The 21,578-nt window shown below is 34.4% G+C and overlaps 1 protein-coding gene across 1 annotated transcript; it reads left to right on the plus strand.

Moving 5' to 3' along the window:
* The first annotated feature begins 5,566 nt into the window (after positions 1-5,566).
* LOC113075243 (cerebellin-4-like) lies at positions 5,567-15,043 on the plus strand. Its single transcript, XM_026247911.1, has 3 exons — positions 5,567-6,064; positions 13,694-13,810; positions 14,846-15,043. Exons 1-3 carry the CDS (start codon positions 5,771-5,773, stop codon positions 15,041-15,043), a joined length of 609 nt encoding a protein of 202 aa, XP_026103696.1. The 5' UTR covers positions 5,567-5,770.
* Positions 15,044-21,578: the final 6,535 nt, after the last annotated feature.

Below are 21,578 nucleotides of genomic sequence, written 5' to 3' on the forward strand. Positions count from 1 at the left end.
ATGATGTTTGTAAATGTCCTATTTAACAAAGAAACCTGAAAAATAAATAATGTATTACAGTTTCCACCAAAAATATTAAGCAGCAGAACTGTAAACATGAATAATAAGAAATGTATCTTGAACATAAAATCATCATATTAGACTGATTTCTGGAGGATCATGTGACACTGAAGACTGGAGAAATGATGCTGGAAATTCAGCTGCGCATCATGATTAACCCTTTAAATATATTCAAAAAGAAAACAATTATTTTTTAATTGTAATAATTTTCACATTTTTTCACATGAATTTTTTTTTCACATGAATGCACCCTTTATGAGCAGAAGACCACAAACTTTTGAACAGTGTGTATATATGCCAGTAAGGCTCATATATGTATATAATTTTTCCTTCGTGAAAACTTTTTTTCATTTCAAAATGTCTAATGCAATAACTTAACTTCTCAGATTTGTTTGGGCTTTTCTTCATCAGTGCATGAAACAGAAACTGTAAATGCAGCAGCGCATGCTCTGCCCTCTTGACCATGGCTGCACAGAAGCGTTTAGACTGGTGAAGAAAAATCACTCCAGCCAAAGTGCTCGGCCGTGACCCCATCAAATGGACTTCAGATTAAACTATTTCTCTTGGCCTCCTTTCTGGAGCGCCTGCCACTGGTGAAAGCAGCAAGCTGCCAATCTCTTGTCAGCCGGCACAGCCAGGCAAGATTGGGAACAAAAAGTGGCTTTTCCCCTCAGATGTATTTGGGTCACCTCATCAGAGGTGGGTTAACAGGTGGCCACAGCACATACAGTACAACAGTGTGCAGGGAACAATGTGAGAGTAATCATTATTAGTAGCTGTCACAGAGCTGGTGCCACCTCAGATCTGGAATGATTCCACCTCCCAGACCTTTTTTTTTTTCTATTAAAAAAAAAAGAAGAAAAAATTTTTTTTTGGCTCCAGTACCAAAAGAGTGAGTATTTGATTTATAGGCTAAACCAGAGAAAATGAAACTATAAAAAAAAAAAGAAAAAAGTTAAGCATTTAAATGTTGAAGTCTTGCCATCGGAATGAAAGACTATTAAGAAAGACTATAATGCAATATTAATAAATGGCCCTGGGATTAAAACTTGTACTTGTTTGTGTATAGGGAAAAATAGATGTGTTAAAGGAAATGAGACAATTCTAATAAAAATACACTATACATATTTATATATATATATATATATATATATATATATATTATATATATATATATATATATATATATATATATATATATATATAAACTAACAACTCTGAAGACTTCCATACGAATGTGGACTATTTTTATGGTTCTTTAAAATAATTTTCTAAATACTTTTGAACATTTCTGGATTTTTTCATCATTTGATTCATTTTCATCATGTTCATTAGATTAGAAATATGTTCTTATAATAGATGCATTCTACAATTGACTCTGTTTTCAATTTAAAATAAATACATTAATAAACTTTAGGTAGTTTAGATTCAACGATGGATGGATGGATGGATGGATGGATTGATAGACAGACAGATAGATAGGTATTTGTTATAAATAAATAATAATCTAAAGTCATTGGCTGTATAAGTGCAGTCTGGGGAGCAAGGGAGGGATTTTGATTCTAATTCTGCGGTCTTTCTCTCTAGACTGAAGGATTAGGTAGCCCTAGAGAAGGCTGTTTGTTTGAACTTCTGGAAAAGTGCAGGGCTTTGTTTGATGGATTTTAATGTCATTTGCGTTCTAAGTCAATGTCAGCTTTGGGGAGCTGTTCACCCGAAGGCCTTCACATCCAAACGCTGCAGGCCCAGAGTTACTTTGTGCTTTGTGCAAGGACACACACACAGCACATAAACACAGAGATCTCCACAGCGTTCTGCTGATCGCTCCACAGCCCACTGAATCGGTCCAGTGAGGCGCTCTATCTCTCTCTCGTGGGGTCGTGTGAAGCAGCCCTTCTTCCACGCTCGCGTGGTGTTTACCTGGCTGAGCAGACAGCGAGCGTGTAGGTCACAGGAGGTGGATTCATTTGCAGCGCTTCAAGTTCAGCTCATTTATCTTACTCTCATCCAGCTCTCTCTCTCTCCCCGGCCGCTGTCCAGCAAAAAATCCAATACTCTTAATCAAATATTAACTCCTTATGTCATCATTTGTGTTCGAGTCTTACAGGATGGTACGAAAGTAACTCATTCAGGAAACTTCAGAAGTTTCAAAAAGAGTTGGAGATGGGGATATATGTGTGTGTGCCTGTGTGTGTGTGTGTGTGTGTGTGTGTGTGTGCTCTTGTTTTTGTGACATATCAGGACACAACTCTGTATAATGAGATGGCTATGACACAGGTATTACAAGGAGAGGGTGTAGGGCCATAGAATATACAGTTTGTACAGAATAAAAACCATTACGCCTATGGGATGAACACACTTTTCTCAAAAACAAAAGTGTGTATTATATATATATAAGATAACATATATTTTAAATTATGAATATTATATAAAAGGGAATTTGAGACTATTTTTTATTGCAAATTTTTCGCCAGAATCATCTTGCTTTTCACATTTTACTTTTTTTTTAAATGTGTTCAGGGCCTTTTGTGAGCAAAAAGATCTTAATATCATAATTGTTCAATATCTTTAAGCAAAATAGATATTTGGGAGGTTTTTGAGTACTAATAAATAAATAAAAAGTAAAAAAGAACTTAATAATATCACTTAATGTGTGGTCTATTCTTGAAAACGCATCCCAGTCGGAAAACCTCCTCATCACTAATGAAATTACCAGCGAGATGTGGGTTACAATCTCATTAAGATTTTAGTTAAGAGATGAATATTTTTGAATACTCAAGTGTCTTTTTTTTTTTTTTGTGAATGACTTTAATCTAATCATGTGAAACATTTATGATTTTTAAAATATGCATGGCCACGTCAGATGCTGTGTTTCTCTAACCAAGAGAAGCTCCATCCACACGTTATCTATAGTGGAGCACCCATTGAGATTTACTGAAGTGCTGTTGTTAAAGACATGGCTCACCCCAAAATTATCATTTTCAGAAAATGTATTCACAGTGAGGCCATTCAAGACTGGAGTTTGTTTCTTCATGGGAACAGATTTGAAGAAATGTAGCATTTAATCACATGCTTACCAATGGATCCTCTGCAGTGAATGGGTGCCGTCAGAAAGAGAGCCCAAACAGCTGATGGACTGCAGAGGTGTGGATTACTTGAGTATTACTGTGATGTTTTTATCAGCTGTTTAGTCTTTCATTCTGACGGCACCCATTCACTGCAGAGGATCCATTGGTGAACAAGTGATGTAATGCTGCATTTCTACAAATCTGTTCTGTTGAAGAAACAATTTTCATTTTTGGTTGAACTATTCCTTTCACGCAATACAATTATGAGATTACAGTCAATATTCCCTTCTCTTTAGAAGACTACAGTGGGAATATGACGGTGGTGAGAGGAAAATAAAAAACATTATGATGGTAAACAACCATAACAGCTCACATTTATTCATTAATTTCCTGAGTAACTCAGTAGGTTCCCAGGTGAGTTAAATGTTAATTTGTGCTTGCAAATATTTCATCCCTAATTTGTTCCATAAATGAAAAGCCTTGCATTGCTCCAGAGAGCTTGAAATCAGTGAATTGAGGTGAGTACAAAGCGCACTATGCATTTTTCATTGACTTCTGAATCTGAACTTCATTCCTGGATCTTCTTGCTAAAGTTATTCTTGCAGTGGGTTGATTGCATGACCCTGCATTTAACGACTGAGTCCTGATGAAAGCAATTCATTTATAAACTTGCATAATCACAGTCTCCACACACACACACACACACACACACACACACACAAACTACAGTGACAGAATTGGATTGCTTAATAGTCCATAGAGCAAATAACATTCATGACTCCAACTTGAGATGCATAAAGCAGCACCAAACGCATAAAGCCAAATATTGAAACGCTTCACAGCTCCATTATATTGCACATGAATTGCTTGTCCCTCATATAACTTCACTCAGTATTTTTTTTTTTTCATTTATTTATTTATTTTTGAAGCCATATTCTCTTGAGACCAGGCAGTTTCAGTTTTGTCCAATGAAGTGGGCACTTTTTTTAGTTTGATTGTTTAATAGATACCAAACACTGCCTTTAAGCCCATTTGTGTCAACTGGACATATATGTATATATATTATAAATATATTATATAAATTAAATTATATTTTATAATAAATATATAAAATATATTTTTAAGCATTGTTATGCATGTTTTTTGGGGTCTGTCCAATATTACAATATGAATAAATAAATATTAATTATAGAATTTGGCAATATAGTCATACAGATATTATTAATAAGTGTGTATACTGTATATGATTATGATATATGACAACATATATATTATTAACATATATTATGTTAAATTAATTGTATTAATTACAATTTTAATGAATATATTAAGAATTACATACAGTGTATAAATATATAATGCTACTTGGTCTTATAACTTATAAATACTGTGGTTACAGTTTATTTTGTGTCCCTGTTACAGTGTAATTATACATTTAAGTACTGACTAATGTTATTTAATAACATGTACTTACTAAATGGTTAGGGTTAGAATTAGGGTTTGGCTTAGCCTTACTTGCATGTAATTGTGCATAATTATTTGTTATTATAATAGTACATGTAACAAGGACACCTTAAAATAAACTGTTACCAATATTGTAAAAAAAATTAATTACATTCAATAATAATATTAATCAATCATGAATTATAGTGAGTGAATGTGATATATAAAAAATTATATAATAAATAATACAATATTACATAATAATTAATAATAATAATAATAAATAAACAAATTTTTCAGGGTGTATATTGAGAGAGAGTGAGAGAATGATTATATATATATATATATATATATATATATATATATATATATATATATATATATATATATACAGTTTGACAATATATCAATATCAATTTTGTTAATGTTACTAATAATAGGAATATTATCACGAATAATGTTTGCATGTATGATATATTAAATATTTGTATTAATAGTAATACTACTACTAATAATAATAACAATTATTATTATTAAAAAAAACTGTAAATAACTTTCTGTTTGATGGGTCTCAGGTGTGTGTGTATATATATATATATATATATATATATATATATATATATATATATATATATATATATATATATATATCATCATCATCTGACGTACGCAGCATATCGGGTGTCACAGTGAGTTCATAGAGTCGGGCGTCATTAAGGGTGTGCGCGCGCTCACAGAAGTGTCTTTTGGTCGAGAGAGAGTGAAACATCCACAGATGTGCGAAGAGGGTCATTATAGGGGTTTTTGTTTAGTTTCCGTGCTTCATTTAATGACGCAAAAGTAATATAGACAAGAAGTGTCTGTTGCGCATGTATTGCGGATAATGATCTCAGTGCGCACTGAGTGGATTTTTACGCGGAGTCGCCAGGAACCTACGGAAAACTGCCGCTCTCCAAAACTCGCCTGACCGATCCTCCGAAGTTGAAAACTGTAGGAATCACACGGAAAGATTTCAAACAATAAAAAAATGACTATAGACATAGGCTTGGTGCATCCACCTACGCGCGTTTGGTGATTTGTAAATCAGCAGCTGTGTCTGGACGGATGTTTGGCGTAAACAAGCACAAACACGGAGCAGACGCGAAGTGACGGGACACAGAGAGCCGTTCGGATTTGGGCTACACTGGAGATCGTTCATCATGGTGTCCGTAACGCGCTTCAGTAAGGCGTGTGTCGACTGCGTGGCTCTGTTGTTCTGCCTGGCCGTCATGTGTGAGCTGGTTTCGGCTCAGAATGACACGGAACCCATCGTCCTGGAGGGCAAGTGTCTGGTGGTTTGTGACTCGAACCCCGCCGACTGGAAGAGCTCGTCCTCGCCTCTGGGCATCTCCGTGCGCGCCGCCAACTCCAAAGTGGCTTTCTCCGCGGTCAGGAGCAACAACCACGAGCCCTCGGAGATGAGCAATAAAACGAGAATCATATATTTTGACCAGGTAAGTCTGAATTTGATGGTTTTACACATGCTATGCTGAAACAATTTTGTGTATTCATTTATTTTATTTGTACAGACTTTGACTTTTCAGACCGTCTAACTTGGGGAAGCTCGTGCTTTAGACTAATAATTTTGGATATGTAAATTTTTTTTAATTCAGTTCATGTATATTTCAGTTTTATCTACAAAGAATTTGAAAAAAAAAGACCTCTTGACAGCCTAACTTAATAGTGACGTATGTTCTGGCATTATCCAGGGGTAAGTTGTCACATTATCATTAAACAGCCTGTCAGACAATTGTGAATGAATAAATAAAATCGAATAAAGTATAACATATAGAGATATCAAATTATTAATTTGGCCAATACCTAAATATTGTATGTATAAAATTACAAAATACACGTGTGACAACTTGCCCCTTCCTTTTGTAATTCAATGAATTTGTTTAATATTTGTAACACTGATGGTGTTTTTAAAGCTCATTTTACCTTCACATATTTTGGATCTAATTAAATGAAACCAGTATTATGGAATATTAAAATACAACAGGCATAAAGCACTAAATAATTAAATTAACTGGTCATCATTACAGCAGGTCACAATGAATATGCATTAGTTAATTTTGTTCTAAATTCGATTACTGTGATAACTGCATTAGGTCAAGAGGTCAGGTGTTATTTTGAATTTAATATGGACATTAGCATGGATAATTTGAAGACAAAAATCAGCTGGGATGAATTCAAAATACATTATTTGGATGAGAGTTCAGTTTTAAAAATTCAGGATACATTTTGTGAACATATTTGTACATGGAAAAGATTGTTTCATAACTTTGATTAGATTCACAGCTGCTCTCCTGTACAAAAAAAGTCAAATCGTTCCTAAATAATAAATTGCAACTGTGTGTTTGAGCCTGCGAGCACATAAACGCAGGGTTTCCATTACTGCAGCAGATACACAGGCATGAAATACCACTGTCATAGGTCATTAGTGACGAGTCAAACTGTCAGGCCTGTAAAGGGCAGAGATTTGTTCTTATTCTATTGCTTATTTGTAGCTGTGTTTGTGATGAAAGTGTTGTGTGCTCCCCTCATGCATTCACACGCATTGCTTAATTTCAGCCTTTAGTTTTATGACTGGAAAATGTTAATTGGAAACATTATGCATGTGCTGAATTCACGGCATACTGCTTTTCAAATCGCTGCCATTCCTTTTGATATGAACTTTAAAGCACTTATAAAAGCATATAAAAAAAGTGTGCATTTTTAATTCTCTGCGTGTTTTGGTGCACCTGATTTCATTCAGTTCGCATGCTTGGTCAAAGACTGGGTAGAATTAATGAAGGAACGTCATTATGCAGGGTCAGATCAAACACGCAGCCTGCATGATGTGCATCCCTGAAGAAAAAAGCTAACTATTTTATTACCAATATCCTTGAAATAAATGAAAATGATGCTGGAGTTGAGGTCAATGTGTATTTGTTTCGCATGATTCAATTATTTCCCAGAAGGTAAAGGAGGAGTGTTTTAGACATGAAGATTACTTAAGCTTCCGTATAACATTTATCTCTCAGTGTTTACTCACCCTCCTATTGTTTGAAACCTGTCTGATGTAGAAGAAAAAATGTAGATGTAAATCCTACAAAGGATATAGCACCATAAAAGTGGTTTATTATAACTAAAGCATTTCATTTGCAAGGTTTTAATTTTTTTTTAAGTCATATGATTTATTTTTGTGTGGAACAGATTGAAATCCACTTAAATTTTCACTGAAAATATGAAAAGTTCATTATTAACACTGTCCATTGTGAGCGAATCAGATTTTTTTAGTGAATCAGATAATATAGAGAAATCTAAATGATTCGTTCGTTTTTTAGAATGAATTCTCAAATTCAACTCACCGACTCAGTGATTCATTCACGTTGGTTATGGAAAATATCGTCAGTGAATATAACATCAGTTTTGACTTGTTCCTCACATAAAGCTATTGTATGGTGCTTTTGCAAGATTTTTGATGCTTGAAAGCTCAATTCTCATTGAATCGGAAAACATACCAACTACACTGTAAATATGAATTTTTTAGATTGTTAAGATTATTAGAGCGTGTTTTACAATACTGTGAGTTTCTTCTACTTCAAAAGTTAATGTATAATTCATCTATTTATTCGTAATTGTTTGTGACATTTACTAGTAATTTCACGGCTGATTCGTTCATGTATCAGACTTATTTGACTCTTAGATTCAACTCACAGACTCAATGATTCGTTCACACTGATCACGGGAAACATTATCAGACTTAACTATGTAAGTAAATAAGACTTAAATTGTGAACCGTTCCCTAACGGAAACCTTTATGCCTATAAAAGGTATGAAATATAGTGGATGACTATGTTTACTGTTTTGGAGCTTTTGCATCCTTTCTGATTCTTGAAAGCTCAGTCTCCATTCACTGTAATGGGGGGGGGAAATTCAATACAATTATTAGAGCATTACAAGAAAATAATGTTACAGCTTTTCTTCTTCAAAATTTCACTTTTAATTGGATATCACCTGCCGTTTCTTTGTAATAGTTTGTAAAATTACTAGCAATGTTCACAGCCTTCAGAACATTGTAAATATAGTGCAAGACTCCTTTTATGGCTCTTATGAATCATTTTTAAAGCTTGAAAACATCAGTCCCCATATTTTGTAATGGAAATCAACTATACTGCAAAAAAAAAAAAAACCTGCTTCAAAATTTCATGTTTCGTTCATTGTTACTTGTCATTTCTTTTTTTATTGTTTGTTATATTTACTATAGTTTCACAGCTGATTAATTCATAGATCAGCCTGATTGATCTGACTCTCATATTTGACTCACTAAGGTTGAAACTAAGGTTTCAATTTGTATCTGCTTCTCACACAAGGCTACCATCCAGCTATATCCAGTCCCTACAAAAGATTCAAAATATGACTATTTTTATGATGCTTTTGCATCCTTGTTGCTGCTTGAAAGCCTCAGTCCCAATTTATTGTGATGGAAAAAGAAACCAACTGCAATGTAAAAAAAAAGAATACAATAAAATAGTGCAGAATAGCTGAGTAAAAAATTGTTTGTACACCTTTTTTTTCAGTGTACAGAATTCAACATTTTTATTTTCCACAGAAGAAGGAAAGTCACATGGGTCCGGAGCAAAACAAGGGAGAGTAAATGAATTAGCATCTAAGGATGATCTATTTCTTTAATTCCCAGAGATTTCGACAGATGGGTTAGGATAAAATTGTTTCTTTTTGCTGAGATGCACAGGAAGCTGTGTTCATTTTGCCCTTGAGGAGCCATTATTCTCCTCTCATTGCTTTGGCTGCAGGAAAATGAAAAAAATACAGGGTAAAAAAAAAAAAAAAAAGGTGCAGGACTGACCAGCTGCCCTCAGCTGCTGAGCTCCAGCACCTTGACACACATAACACCATCCAGTCACCTGTCCTGGCACGTCTCTGGCTCGTGGGACACCGCTGAGAGAGAAAGAGAGAGAAATCTGCCCTTGTGAATGGTATACCAAGAGCTTTGTGAACCAACAAAAGAGCTGGGTGTTTGGGATGTTGAGTAATCCTAGTGCAATATCACAGCTAGTTTTATGCGCAAAGCCTTTGTTGCCTTCGTATAGAGTCAGTGCATCACTGCCGCGCCGCTCTATAAATATTCATGCATCATATACAGTGGGGTCCCAAAATCTGAGAGGGAAAGCATTTATTTAATTTAATACAAGAAAAGTGTAACAGTTAAATCTTTTAAAATGTATTTCATTAGTGTCTTAGAATTTGCTTTACCTAATGAGAAGCAAACCTGATGATTGTGTTTTCCAGCATGATCTTGTTCTTCAGTACAAAGGTCTGTACACTTCAAAAACGATTTTCAACTTATCTAGTTTTCTTGTACAAATATATAGTAATTCTTAAATGAAGACAAAAAAAAATGAAGAATTGCCCAAAATTAAGTGACTACACTTAACAAGAAAAATTATCTCCAAGTGGGGTAAAAATGTTATCTGAATTTTTTATCTTTAATCTGATCCCAAAGGCAGATATTTTTTGTTGTTTTTTTTTTTTTAAGCATAAATTTACTTCATTTTGCAGAATTATTTAGAAAACTTGAATGAATATCTTAAGTAATTTTGCTTCTCAAATAAATGTACTTTGATTCATCCCTCTGGTGCTGTTAAAATAGTGGTCAAAAATGACAGATTATAGTATATTTACTAAATTAGCATATACCTGAAAATGAAGCTTAAAATTGAACTTACGTTTCACCAGATTGCCCTTCATCCAAGCCCTGATTACCCGCGCTCATAACATTAGCACAGAATCAGAATCAATCACCAAAAGAATCACTTTGGTTCAGACATGCTGTGAGTCAGTTGGCTTCACGCTCAATCGCACATGGTTTTAGACACACTCGGTTTTAGAATCGGACGTGTCCGAAAGAAATGGTTTTCGGTTCAGTGTACTGATGATCCGAAAACCGATGCAACCGGTTCTTAACTCGAGAACGAGAATCGCTCTAACCGGCACGTGCTGCAGTTCAGTTTCATCAGCTGCTCTACTCGTGTTCATGTTCTGTTTACTACAAACTCAATTTGTGAATGTGTCATCATTACTGATTCTGTGCTAATGTTATGAGCACGGGTAAACCGAGGGCTTGAATGAAGGGCAATCTGGCGAAAACGTAAGTTCATTTAATAAAAAATACATCGCAATGGATTATGTATAGTAAGTGGATCATGGTTTCTGCGCTGATGACACCTAATTTATTTACTTTATATCTTTAAGACTTAAATCCTTGAATGCACATCATTTCTGTTACTGTATTTGGGTGTTGTTGCAAAACTCAAATGTAAACTTTTCATGATTATGAGGTTTTTAACTGACTAAAGTTATGATTACTGACTTATATATATATTTGATAGACATGACGGCATTACTTCATCGCCAATGATGTCATTACATCAAGCGTAAAAGAACTGCTGAACAGGTTTTTTCAATCGGTTCATTGAATCGAACCGTCCGAAAGAACCGGTTCGCGGAAAATAATCAAACTTCCCATCACTAGCTATAATACAGTCTAGCGCTACAGCGCCACACTGGTCAAACTGCATTATTGCAGGCTGTCACATTAGGTAGATACGACATCAGACCACTACTCAAGAACATTTGCAGACAATTTGTTTTATCGTCGACGTTGTCGATAATGTCGACTAACTGTTTCAGCCCTAGTGTGTGTGTATATATATATATATATATATATATATATATATATATATATATATATATATATATATATACTAAAGTCAATACGTTACAGAGAATCATGCACTTTTGCATATCTCAAATGCTCAAAATCATCTATTAATGGCGCAATAAACCAATTACACAATACTAGAATGCAAAATAAAAGCACCCCAAAACAGAAACTCAAAGGGAAATTAAAGACTTTGACTTAACACAAGGAAAACTTTCAATTTTCTTATCTGACTGGTACTTCTTGCTCTGACCGGCGCCATTATGTGGCATATACGCATATATGCAGCATAAATATTGTCATATACTGTATGTGCATATATGCTGTATATATGCAGCATATATATGCTTATGAACCGCATATAGGTTTCATATATGCACATATATCCTCATATAGGTTCTTTCCATGTAGCAACAAATATGAATTCTCCCTGTTTGAGTTCTTCTTCAGTTTTAATAAAGCAAAGATCAAAAGAGAGAGCACAATGTACAAATGTACCTTTGTGTGCTCAGAGGGTCAATATACGAACTCTGTCTACTCCTCTTTCTGTCTACAAGGTGAAAACAATAAATACACTTTCTTTTTGATGTTTACTTCAATCAGTTTTTCGACATAACCTGAAATTTCATCAGTTTTGAGAAACCTGTGTTTTAAGCCTGTTGCAGGACGTTTTGCTCTAATAACATTTGATTTAAGGTCAGCTGTCCTGCATTTTTGCCAGAGTGTAAAGAGTTTTATTATTGTTGCACCGTTTAAAATAATAGAGAGAGAAAAAATCATTTGTTTTTATTATAGTTTTGTAGGTGACATGTTATTTAAATCATTCCCAAATCTTTAAGACTTAAATCCTTGTATGCACATCATTGCTGTTACTGTATTTGGGTGCGTTGTTGCAAAACTCAAATGTAAACTTTTCATGATTATGAGGTTTTTAACTGACTTAAGTTATGAAACCAAGGTCCCAGAGTCTGGAGGAAGGCTGGAGAAGCTCATAGCCCAAATTGCTTGAAGTCCAGTGTTAAGTTTCCACAGTCTGTGATGATTTGTGGTGCAATGACATCTGCTGGTGTTGGTCCATTGTGTTTTTTGCAAACCAAAGTCACTGCACTCGTTTACTAAGACATTTTGGAGCACTTCCTGCTTCCTTCTGCTGAGCAGCTTTTTGAAGATGCTGATTTCATTTTCCAGAAGGATTTGGCACCTGTCCACACTGCCAAAAGCACCAAAAGTTGGTTAAATGACCATGGTGTTGGTGTGCTTGACTGGCCACCAGACTCACCAGACCTGAACCCCAGAGAGAATCTATGGCTATTGTCAAGAGGAAGAGGAGAAACAAGAGACCAAACAATGCAGATGAGCTGAAGACCACTGTCAAAGAAACCTGGGCTTCCACACCACCTCAGCAGTGCCACAAACTGATCACCTCCATGCCACGCTGAACTGAGGCAGTAATTAAAGCAAAAAGAGCCCCTACCAAGTATTGAGTACATGTACAGTAAATTAACATACTTTCCAGAAGGCTAAACATTTCACTAAAAACATTTTTTTTTAAGTATCTTATGAAGTATTCTAATTTGTTGAGATTTTTGTTAAGTGTGAGCCAAAATCATCACAATTAAAAGAACCAAAGACCTATACTTCAGTCTGTGTGCATTGAATTCATTTAATACACGGGTTTCACAATTTGAGTTGAATTACTGAAATAAATGAACTTTTCCATGACATTCTAATTCATTGAGATGCATCTGTAAATTCATTTTTTTAAAGTGTGGTTTTAACTATTTGTTAACAGTGTTGATTTAACCACTGCATGTGCTGAAAATTATTTTTTCTAAGTCCTAGTTTTATATATCTTCAATGTAATGAATCAATACTTTAAATTGATCATAAATGCATTTATGCTGCCTCTGTTCGTTAAAAAGTCCTCTTCGTGGTGAATATCCTGCTTCAGATATAGTTTCTGTCTTTTGCACGAGTGAAAATCCACCTACTGTATGTTTGATTGTCCTGCATTTGCTGTAGTTCCTGGTGGCACATCACCAGATTAGAGTTGAATGATGGTCAGCATGACCGTGAGAATGAGAAATCAGTGTGACGGAGGCCTATAGGAAATCCTGATTGTTGTTTCACTGCTGAGGAGAATTATTGTTGAAAAGTCTAGTTGTAAACATGCATGCATTCCTATTTCACTCCTGCTGCCTTTTGTAATCTCACTCGAATGATTTTTGCAGGTCTTTGTTTGAGATTTTTGCATCACAAGCATACATAGTTCACAGGACTGTAAGTCTGGATAGGATATTTCATTGTCGTCATGTGTTAAATCAGGTCTGATACCTCTGAAAAACCTCTTTTCCAGGTTCTTGTGAACATAGGAAACTATTTCACGCTGGACTCCGTCTTTCTTTGTCCCCGGAAAGGAATCTACAGCTTTAACTTCCACGTCATTAAAGTGTACCAGAGCCAGACTATACAAGTAAGCACTGACTATATCTCTCTCACGCACAAAACAATTTAATCAGCTTCATTTTATATCGTATTTGAGTTTCATAATGAACAGAGTTAGAGAAACAGGAAACTGGGAAACGTTTGAAGTCTCTCTCTCTCTCTCTCTCTCTCTCTCTCTCTATATATATATATATATATATATATATATAGTATTTAAAATGTGTTATTAGTTCAGTACAAACTTTAATACTCCTGTGCTTTTCAGAAGGAAACTCAAATTTTTATTGATAAATTTTTTTTCAAAAATACCTTTTCCCCCCATTAATGTATACATATATTATTTTGATTAGTAAATTATAATTGAAATATATTTAACATGTATTTAACATATATTCAACATGTGTTTTTAAAAGTTATTAAAAAGCAACAATTTCCTTATAATTTATCACAAAATTGTTCTGTAATTAGTAATTATGATAATTCTTGCTTTGATAAAAATCTTATTTTAAGAATATTTTACAGTTGTTAAATGCAGTTTACGCCAACAATTATAAGGTATTGCAATAATTTTCTTACCTTTAAAAAATTAATTTATCCTTAAAACTATTTTAACAATATAAATAATATAAATATAACAATTTAACATAATAATTTTTATATGATAACTAAATCATATATATAACATTGCTGTAAAATATTAGCAATTTTAAATTGCTGTAATTTTTTTATGTTCATTTTAAATTACAATCCATTCAGTATTACTGTAAAGCAAAAGTGTAATTTATTTAAATTGCTAATTTTTTACAGCGATATTATAACTGACATTTTTATAAATAATCATAAATAACATATTTTGGGGGAAAATATAAAGTGGATTACAATATAAGTTATTATTTAGTATATGTATTGATTATATGCAAGCTTCAAGTCAAATGTCATGAAAAACTGTACTTAAAGATAGAAGAAATTTTTTTCTTTTCATAAACATGGCCATGATATGAAATCATAAAATAAGTCCTGTCACACTTGAGATCTCTGATTTGATTATCTCTCTGTTTTCCAGGTGAATTTAATGCTGAATGGAAAGCCAGTGATCTCTGCCTTCGCCGGTGACAAAGACGTCACACGTGAGGCCGCCACCAACGGAGTCCTGCTGCACCTCAACAAAGAAGACAAGGTTTATCTGAAACTGGAGAAGGGCAATCTGGTAGGCGGCTGGCAATACTCCACCTTTTCTGGCTTTCTTGTTTTCCCACTGTAAAGCAAACAGAAAGACCTCCACCTTTGCTGTCCAGTCATCATCGTGTAAACGGCCCTTCAGCATTAATTGGAGGCTCCCAATGGAAGCATAATTCCAGACATTCATTCAGCTGTTGTCTTTAAGGAATACTAAAAAAAAAGCACACCAGTGACCCATGAATCTTGAGAGAGGACATCTACTTCAGTGCAATATCACTTTCTGCTGCAAGTCGCTCTTCATAGATCCAGGAGTTCAGCACATCACGTCAGACTCTTTGTTTGTTTCCTTGTGGATGTTTGTGTTGCTTTTCTTTAGCGTGTGATTTTAGGTAAAATGATTATTATTATCTGTTAGCAAGGTCATTACCTCTCGGAGAGGAAATGCTCAAAACCGTCTCGCCACGGGAGGGTGCAATAGTTCAAAAACCTTGGCACGCAAATTAAAAATAAATAAATACAAATTATTTTATTTTTTTCAGAGAGAATACACCTTTCTATGTAAATTTGTAGACTTGTTAAAGGAATAGTACATGAAAATGAAGATTTGCTGAAAATGTTCTCTCCCTCAGTCCATCCAAGATGTAGATGAGTTTGTTTCTTCATCAGATTTAGAGAAATGTAACATTACATCACTTGCTCACTCTGCAGTGAATGGGTGCCGTCAAAATGATTGTTATTATGGATTGTGAACTCTTTGTACTCTATTTTGTGCAGAAGCAACGGTTTAAAGTTAAAACGTTTTCATGATATATTTCTTTCTTACAAACACTCAGGATGAGTACATTTTCAGCAATTTTTCATATTAGGGTGAACTATTAATTTAACATTAAATAGTAAATGTGTTAAATTGATGTTTTAATTTCAAGGCATTTCCATTAGTTTCTATCCATCATGGCAGTAATCCATCAAATGAAAGTGAACAACATTGTAATGGCCATATTTCTCAACCTGCTCCATACTTTCTGCATTTTAAAGCATTGTAAGCTTAGACTGCAGTAGTTTCTTGCTTCCTCCGACCCACAAGACAAAGTTTTGTGCTGTGCAAATCACTCTGGACAGATTTCTTAATTTGACTTGTAAAAAAAAAAAGGTTATGTTATTGTTTTATTGTTAAAAATGACAATTGTCTTAATAGAAAAGAAGTATAAAACATAATTATTGACTTCAATCCTGCAACGTGAATGCAAAAGAATAAAAAGCTAATTTTCACCATTAAGAGGTGTTGAAGGGAATATTTTTGTGATCCGTTCAGGGACTTCACAGCATCTGTTGCATTCTTCCATGAACTCATTCGAATGTAAACACAACATTTATACTCTTTTGGATAAGAGTTACAGCTGACCTGTAGATCACTAGAGGCTGGTTAGTTCAGAAATCATTCATCTTTGTGAGACTTATTGACTGCAGCTGGAGTGTATCTCATCACAGACTACATTTAAATGCAAAAAAAAGAAAAAGTGCCATCATTTATTCATCTTTATTTTTATCCTGTTAATTTTAAGTATGATTCATAGTGACACTTTTCAACTTTAAAAAGGACAGAAAAGTTTATTAATTCACCAAAATGTGTCCATATCCATATCACAACAGTCACTCTCTATAGTCCAAGCCATTATAACTTTTGCAACCATTTTTTAATTAAAAAATGAAATAAAAAATGGTTTTGTTCAGAATTAAATACTGACTTACTGAACATTATATACGGCATACCAGTGTTTAAATGTAGTTTTATTTATATGTACTAACATAGTATTTCTAAGAGTTAGCTATTGTTTTATATACTTTTCTTATTTCTTTTAATTTTCATTTAAGTTTTAAGAATTGAATTATGTGCTTTTGTCGTTATAACTTTTTTTTTTCGTTTAGTTTTTGCCCTAAAAAGAAAAAAAAAGAAAAATCCAATTAATTGCCAAGGTAAAATTTCTCATTTTCATTTACATATTTATTTTAGTTTGAGTATTTTTTTTATTTCATATTTATATTTTATGTTAGCTTAATTTTTTCAAGTCATAATTTTAGTTAAAAATAGTAACATTACTGCATACTGCCACTATTTTTTAAAGTAACTATTAAAAAAATACAAAGTAACTAACTTTATCCACAATAATTCATTACATTTATATAGCGCTTTTCCAGGCACTGAAAGCGCTTTACAGTCCTCAATTAATGTTTACTATAAGTATGCTATAAGACCCCATTATGTTCGCCACATGACCTCATTTAATTTCATATGAGTGATTATTGTGCATCTTGAATTGAACTTTGTGTAAAACTGCCTTAACAGTGTAATGAAATGAAATAATGAATGAATAAAGAGCTGAATATATACAGTATTAACAGCGTACAGGTTTGGTTTGACATGAGGGTGAGTAAATTTGTGGGTGAACTATTCCTTAAAGTTTTGGTTTAGGTCTAAAAATTATAATTAACGCCACCACACGTTGACACCTAATTTTTTTAAATTCAGAGAATTATTAAGAATTGAATACAAGTTATTCAGCTAATGCGTAAAGTGGCTCATTGTTTCAAAGGTGCAATAAAATAAAATAAAAAATTCAGTTGATTTCAAACTGATGTTTTAAAGGGAGATTAACTTGACATTGAGTCAATTTCTTCAATGCACACACTTCCAAACCTTCAGAAGTGTTCATTATCTGCGCTCCATCGGTTTCTCAGAAAAGCTATTCACATTGTGACAGTTCTGCTGCTTATTAGCATATAATAGATTCTTGCTTATTAATATATTTTTTATTAAACACACAATATTTGATAGATTAAAAAGTCAAGAAAGTGAATGTTCAATCAACCGTGTGGCCATAAAAGCAGCCGCTGTGGCCGTTTGAGCTCCAATCAACTTTCAGATTTAGCGATCTTTATGACACGCCTGGCAAATTGAATACCGTGAGCCGCATGTAAAAAATACTCCTCTCGCTTTGTACTCTGAATGTCAAATGTTGCATATGTTTTTGTAAATATTCAATTTTCATTCTCACTGCATCACTATTTTTACACTAGATTTGCTGATATGAGATGTCATATTTCACAAAGGACAGATTGGCCTAATATTGTGAATGATTTGAACCTGATGTGTCACATGACTGACTGGTGTCATCTGTAGTTCAAACTGTCTGCAGTACATGTTTTATGCTTTAATGAGTCATTAGTCTTTTAGCAGGCTGGTTGTAATGGAGCTGATATTAAATAGAAATGCTTGGGAAAATCATTCTGCAATTTTAGAACCCACATGGCAAGTACCTCAGAAACTCGTAACACTGTCTTATTTTCATTATATGTAAAACACCTATTTTTATATTATTTAAAATATTTTATATCTGTTGAACGTACTTGTGTTTTATGTGCATCATGGATGGTGGCATCTGGATCAAAGACTTTTGGTTGAAAACATAATGGAGATTTCATACGTTTGCATTGGTGGATTTGGTGCGACGACAGAAAGACTTTGCGAACATGTTTGGCATCAATACTGAAACTCTTCTTTCCCTCATTTCTGAATGTCCATGCTAAATAAGTGACATTTAAGACTGAAACGGTTAAAAGCCTCTACAGCAGAAATCATGTAACTGAACCGCATTAGATGACAAGAGGGACAAGAGCAGCATCCGGTCTGTGTCATTTACTAATCACCGTAATGTGTTTGACCACATGGTTGGATAAAAAGCCTTTAAACCATCATGTGTTTCTGTCCAATTAAACTGAAGCATCTGTAATGAAAATGAGTCTTTGTTCATTTCACAGCAGGATTTAAAAAATCACTCCAATCCTCAGAGTTCAGAGGATTATGTCCGTTGTTATCCTGCACATGTGACAGAGATTTGATTGAATAGAGAGTATCTTACACGCAGTATTATGTATCTGTAAACCCACATTCAAGGTTGCGAGATTAAGTACACTTTCAATCCACAAATTTATTTTTTTACTTTTGTTGTTTAACTATTGTCATTCAAGCCTTTCTTAGACATTTTGTTAGCCTTTCTTCTTACAAGTTGTTTCTTAGGCAACAAACCTTTTGGAGAAATGCAAAAGCATGCCATTTATTTGTAAAACTGGCTGCCAATTGTTCAAACGTTGTATTTTTTGTTATCAGTGGGTGCTTGCAGTGTTACTTCTGCACATATTTGTATTCACCCTGAGGCCATCCCAGATGTAGATGAGTTTGTTTCTTCATCAGATTTGGAGAAATGTAACATTACATCACTTGCTCACTCTGCAGTGAATGGGTGCCGTCAGAATGAGAGTCCAAACAGCTGATAAAAACATCACCATAAGTGGTGAGAATTTCTTGTGGATTATTGTGATGTTTTCATCAGCTGCTTGGACTCATTCTGACGGCACCCATTCACTGCAGAGGATCCATTGGTGAGAATGTGATGTACAGTAATGTACAGTACACAATTCTCTAAATCTGGAGAAGAAACAAACTTATCTACTGATGTTAGATGGCTTGAGGGTGAGTTTTGAGCAAATTAAATTTTTTGGGTGAACTAAATTTTGGGTGAAATTTTGCTCATGTGATCATACCTTAAGGGTTATTGCTTTAAACAAAACACTAACCTTAAATTCAAGCCCTAGCAGCTGCATAGCATCCTCTCACAACATCCAAGCATTCTGCAGTCAACTTCTGTATGAGCAAACACCAGCAATTTCTCCAGAAGTGGCCAAATCTGGACTTTAAAAGGCTTTCACATCAATGTGTGACGTTACAACCATTCCAGTCACTGATTTAGCACATTTATTTTTTAGTAAACACTTTTTGTTGCCAACACAGGAAATTAGACTTGCAGAAAATCACTTGAGAATTCGCATTGGTATGCCCATTTTCTAGGAAATAACAATAATGAAAAATAGTGACCCACAATCAATAACATTTTGTGAGTTATCCGGTTCACCACCTCAGATTGACTACCGAGCGTACGTGTAATAAATCCTTTATAATCTGGACACTTTTAAAAGTTCTCACTTAGCAGCACCAGTCCAATTACTCTAAATATTAAATCACCCCTGAGCAACAAAAGCCTGCCGTCCAGCAACAGCCAATTCTGCACATTTCGCCAACTGACATTATGCAGAATCTGCACTTCCGTTTCTGAATAATTGGTCAATTTGGCCATTTTCCCCTCACGGTTCGAGAAAGATAAATATGTTGTTGTGGAGGATGAACACAATGGCCCGCCGAGCACCCAGCAGAAACCAGCAGGTGGATGGATTTTACTGTGGGATTGCTTGCAAAGTCCCCATTTACTGGCCTCTCCTCATTTAATATTAAACACAGGAGTTATTAAAGCAACCATCAGTGAGAGCTATTAAAAACAACAGAGCTGGACTGAAAGAAAGAGATGAGAGAAAATAACTCAGGGAATGAGAAGAAGCTGCATAATGTTGTGCGTTTGGGTGAAGACTCACGGTATTGATTTGTCCGTCCGTCTGTCTGGCTGTCCACGAATCGCTTACTCAATCCATAAATTCATTTGTATGTCCTCTTTCAGGTGCTTTTAAGCATAATTGACAGAATATATATCACTGAGTGTCAAAGGCATTGTGGCAAAGTGCCATCCAAATACAATCAGAGGCCTCACTAAAGAGTTTTGGGCACCGGTCCTGCTCAGGAAATGAGAAAGTCCTTGCTCATTTTTGTCATGAAAGAAATGATTCACAGCTGGTGCCATTTGTCAGGAATGATCAAGATTCATTATTCATGCTGTTAGTCTTGCATTGTGCAAACAGCCAATTACATGACACCGTGTCCAGATTTCACAAAGATGCATATATATTGCATATGCAGATATATCTAGTGCACTCAAAATATGTTTGATTTGACCTCCTAAATGTTTTTTTTTTTTTTACCTTATGGAAATAATGAGCATAAAGCAACTTAACCATATATATTTTCACATTTTCATATGTATATATATATATATATATATATATATATATATATATATATATATATATATATTAAAACATGCCCTCCATATATTTCAATACAAGAAAATACATCCACATCACATCAGAAGAAAATATTATATATTTTTTTGTTTATAATGTAAACATACAACTCATTTAAATAAATGCAATATATGTAATAAATAAAGTAATGGATAAAGCCTAAATGTAGGCTACAGAACGCAGCAGATGTGGAGGAGTAAGTATAGTAAAGGTGCAAAACCATTCAGGACTTTATAAGTAATAAGGAAAATCTATACCATTTTTGATAGGGAGCCAGTGCAGTGTAACACATGGTGTACTTGCTACATCATTAGAAGAATGGCATCTACGCTAATATTAGTCTGTTTCTCTCTTATTCTGAGGTCACTGTAACCACCAGATCCAGTACGTATCCAGACCAGATGGTGGATCAGCACCTAGAAAGTCCTCCCCCTGAAAGACAGCGGAGACCAGGACAACTAGAGCCCCAGATACAGATCCCCTGTAAAGACCTTGTCTCAGAGGACCACCAGGACAAGACCACAGGAGTTCCCTTTCTAACCTCTGAACTGACCTTCAAAAGTAAGGAGGGCAATCTGGCCACCAAATATAAC

The sequence above is a fragment of the Carassius auratus genome, unplaced genomic scaffold (genome assembly GCF_003368295.1).
Source record: "Carassius auratus strain Wakin unplaced genomic scaffold, ASM336829v1 scaf_tig00016526, whole genome shotgun sequence".
In the NCBI taxonomy this organism is placed as follows: Eukaryota; Metazoa; Chordata; class Actinopteri; order Cypriniformes; family Cyprinidae; genus Carassius; species Carassius auratus.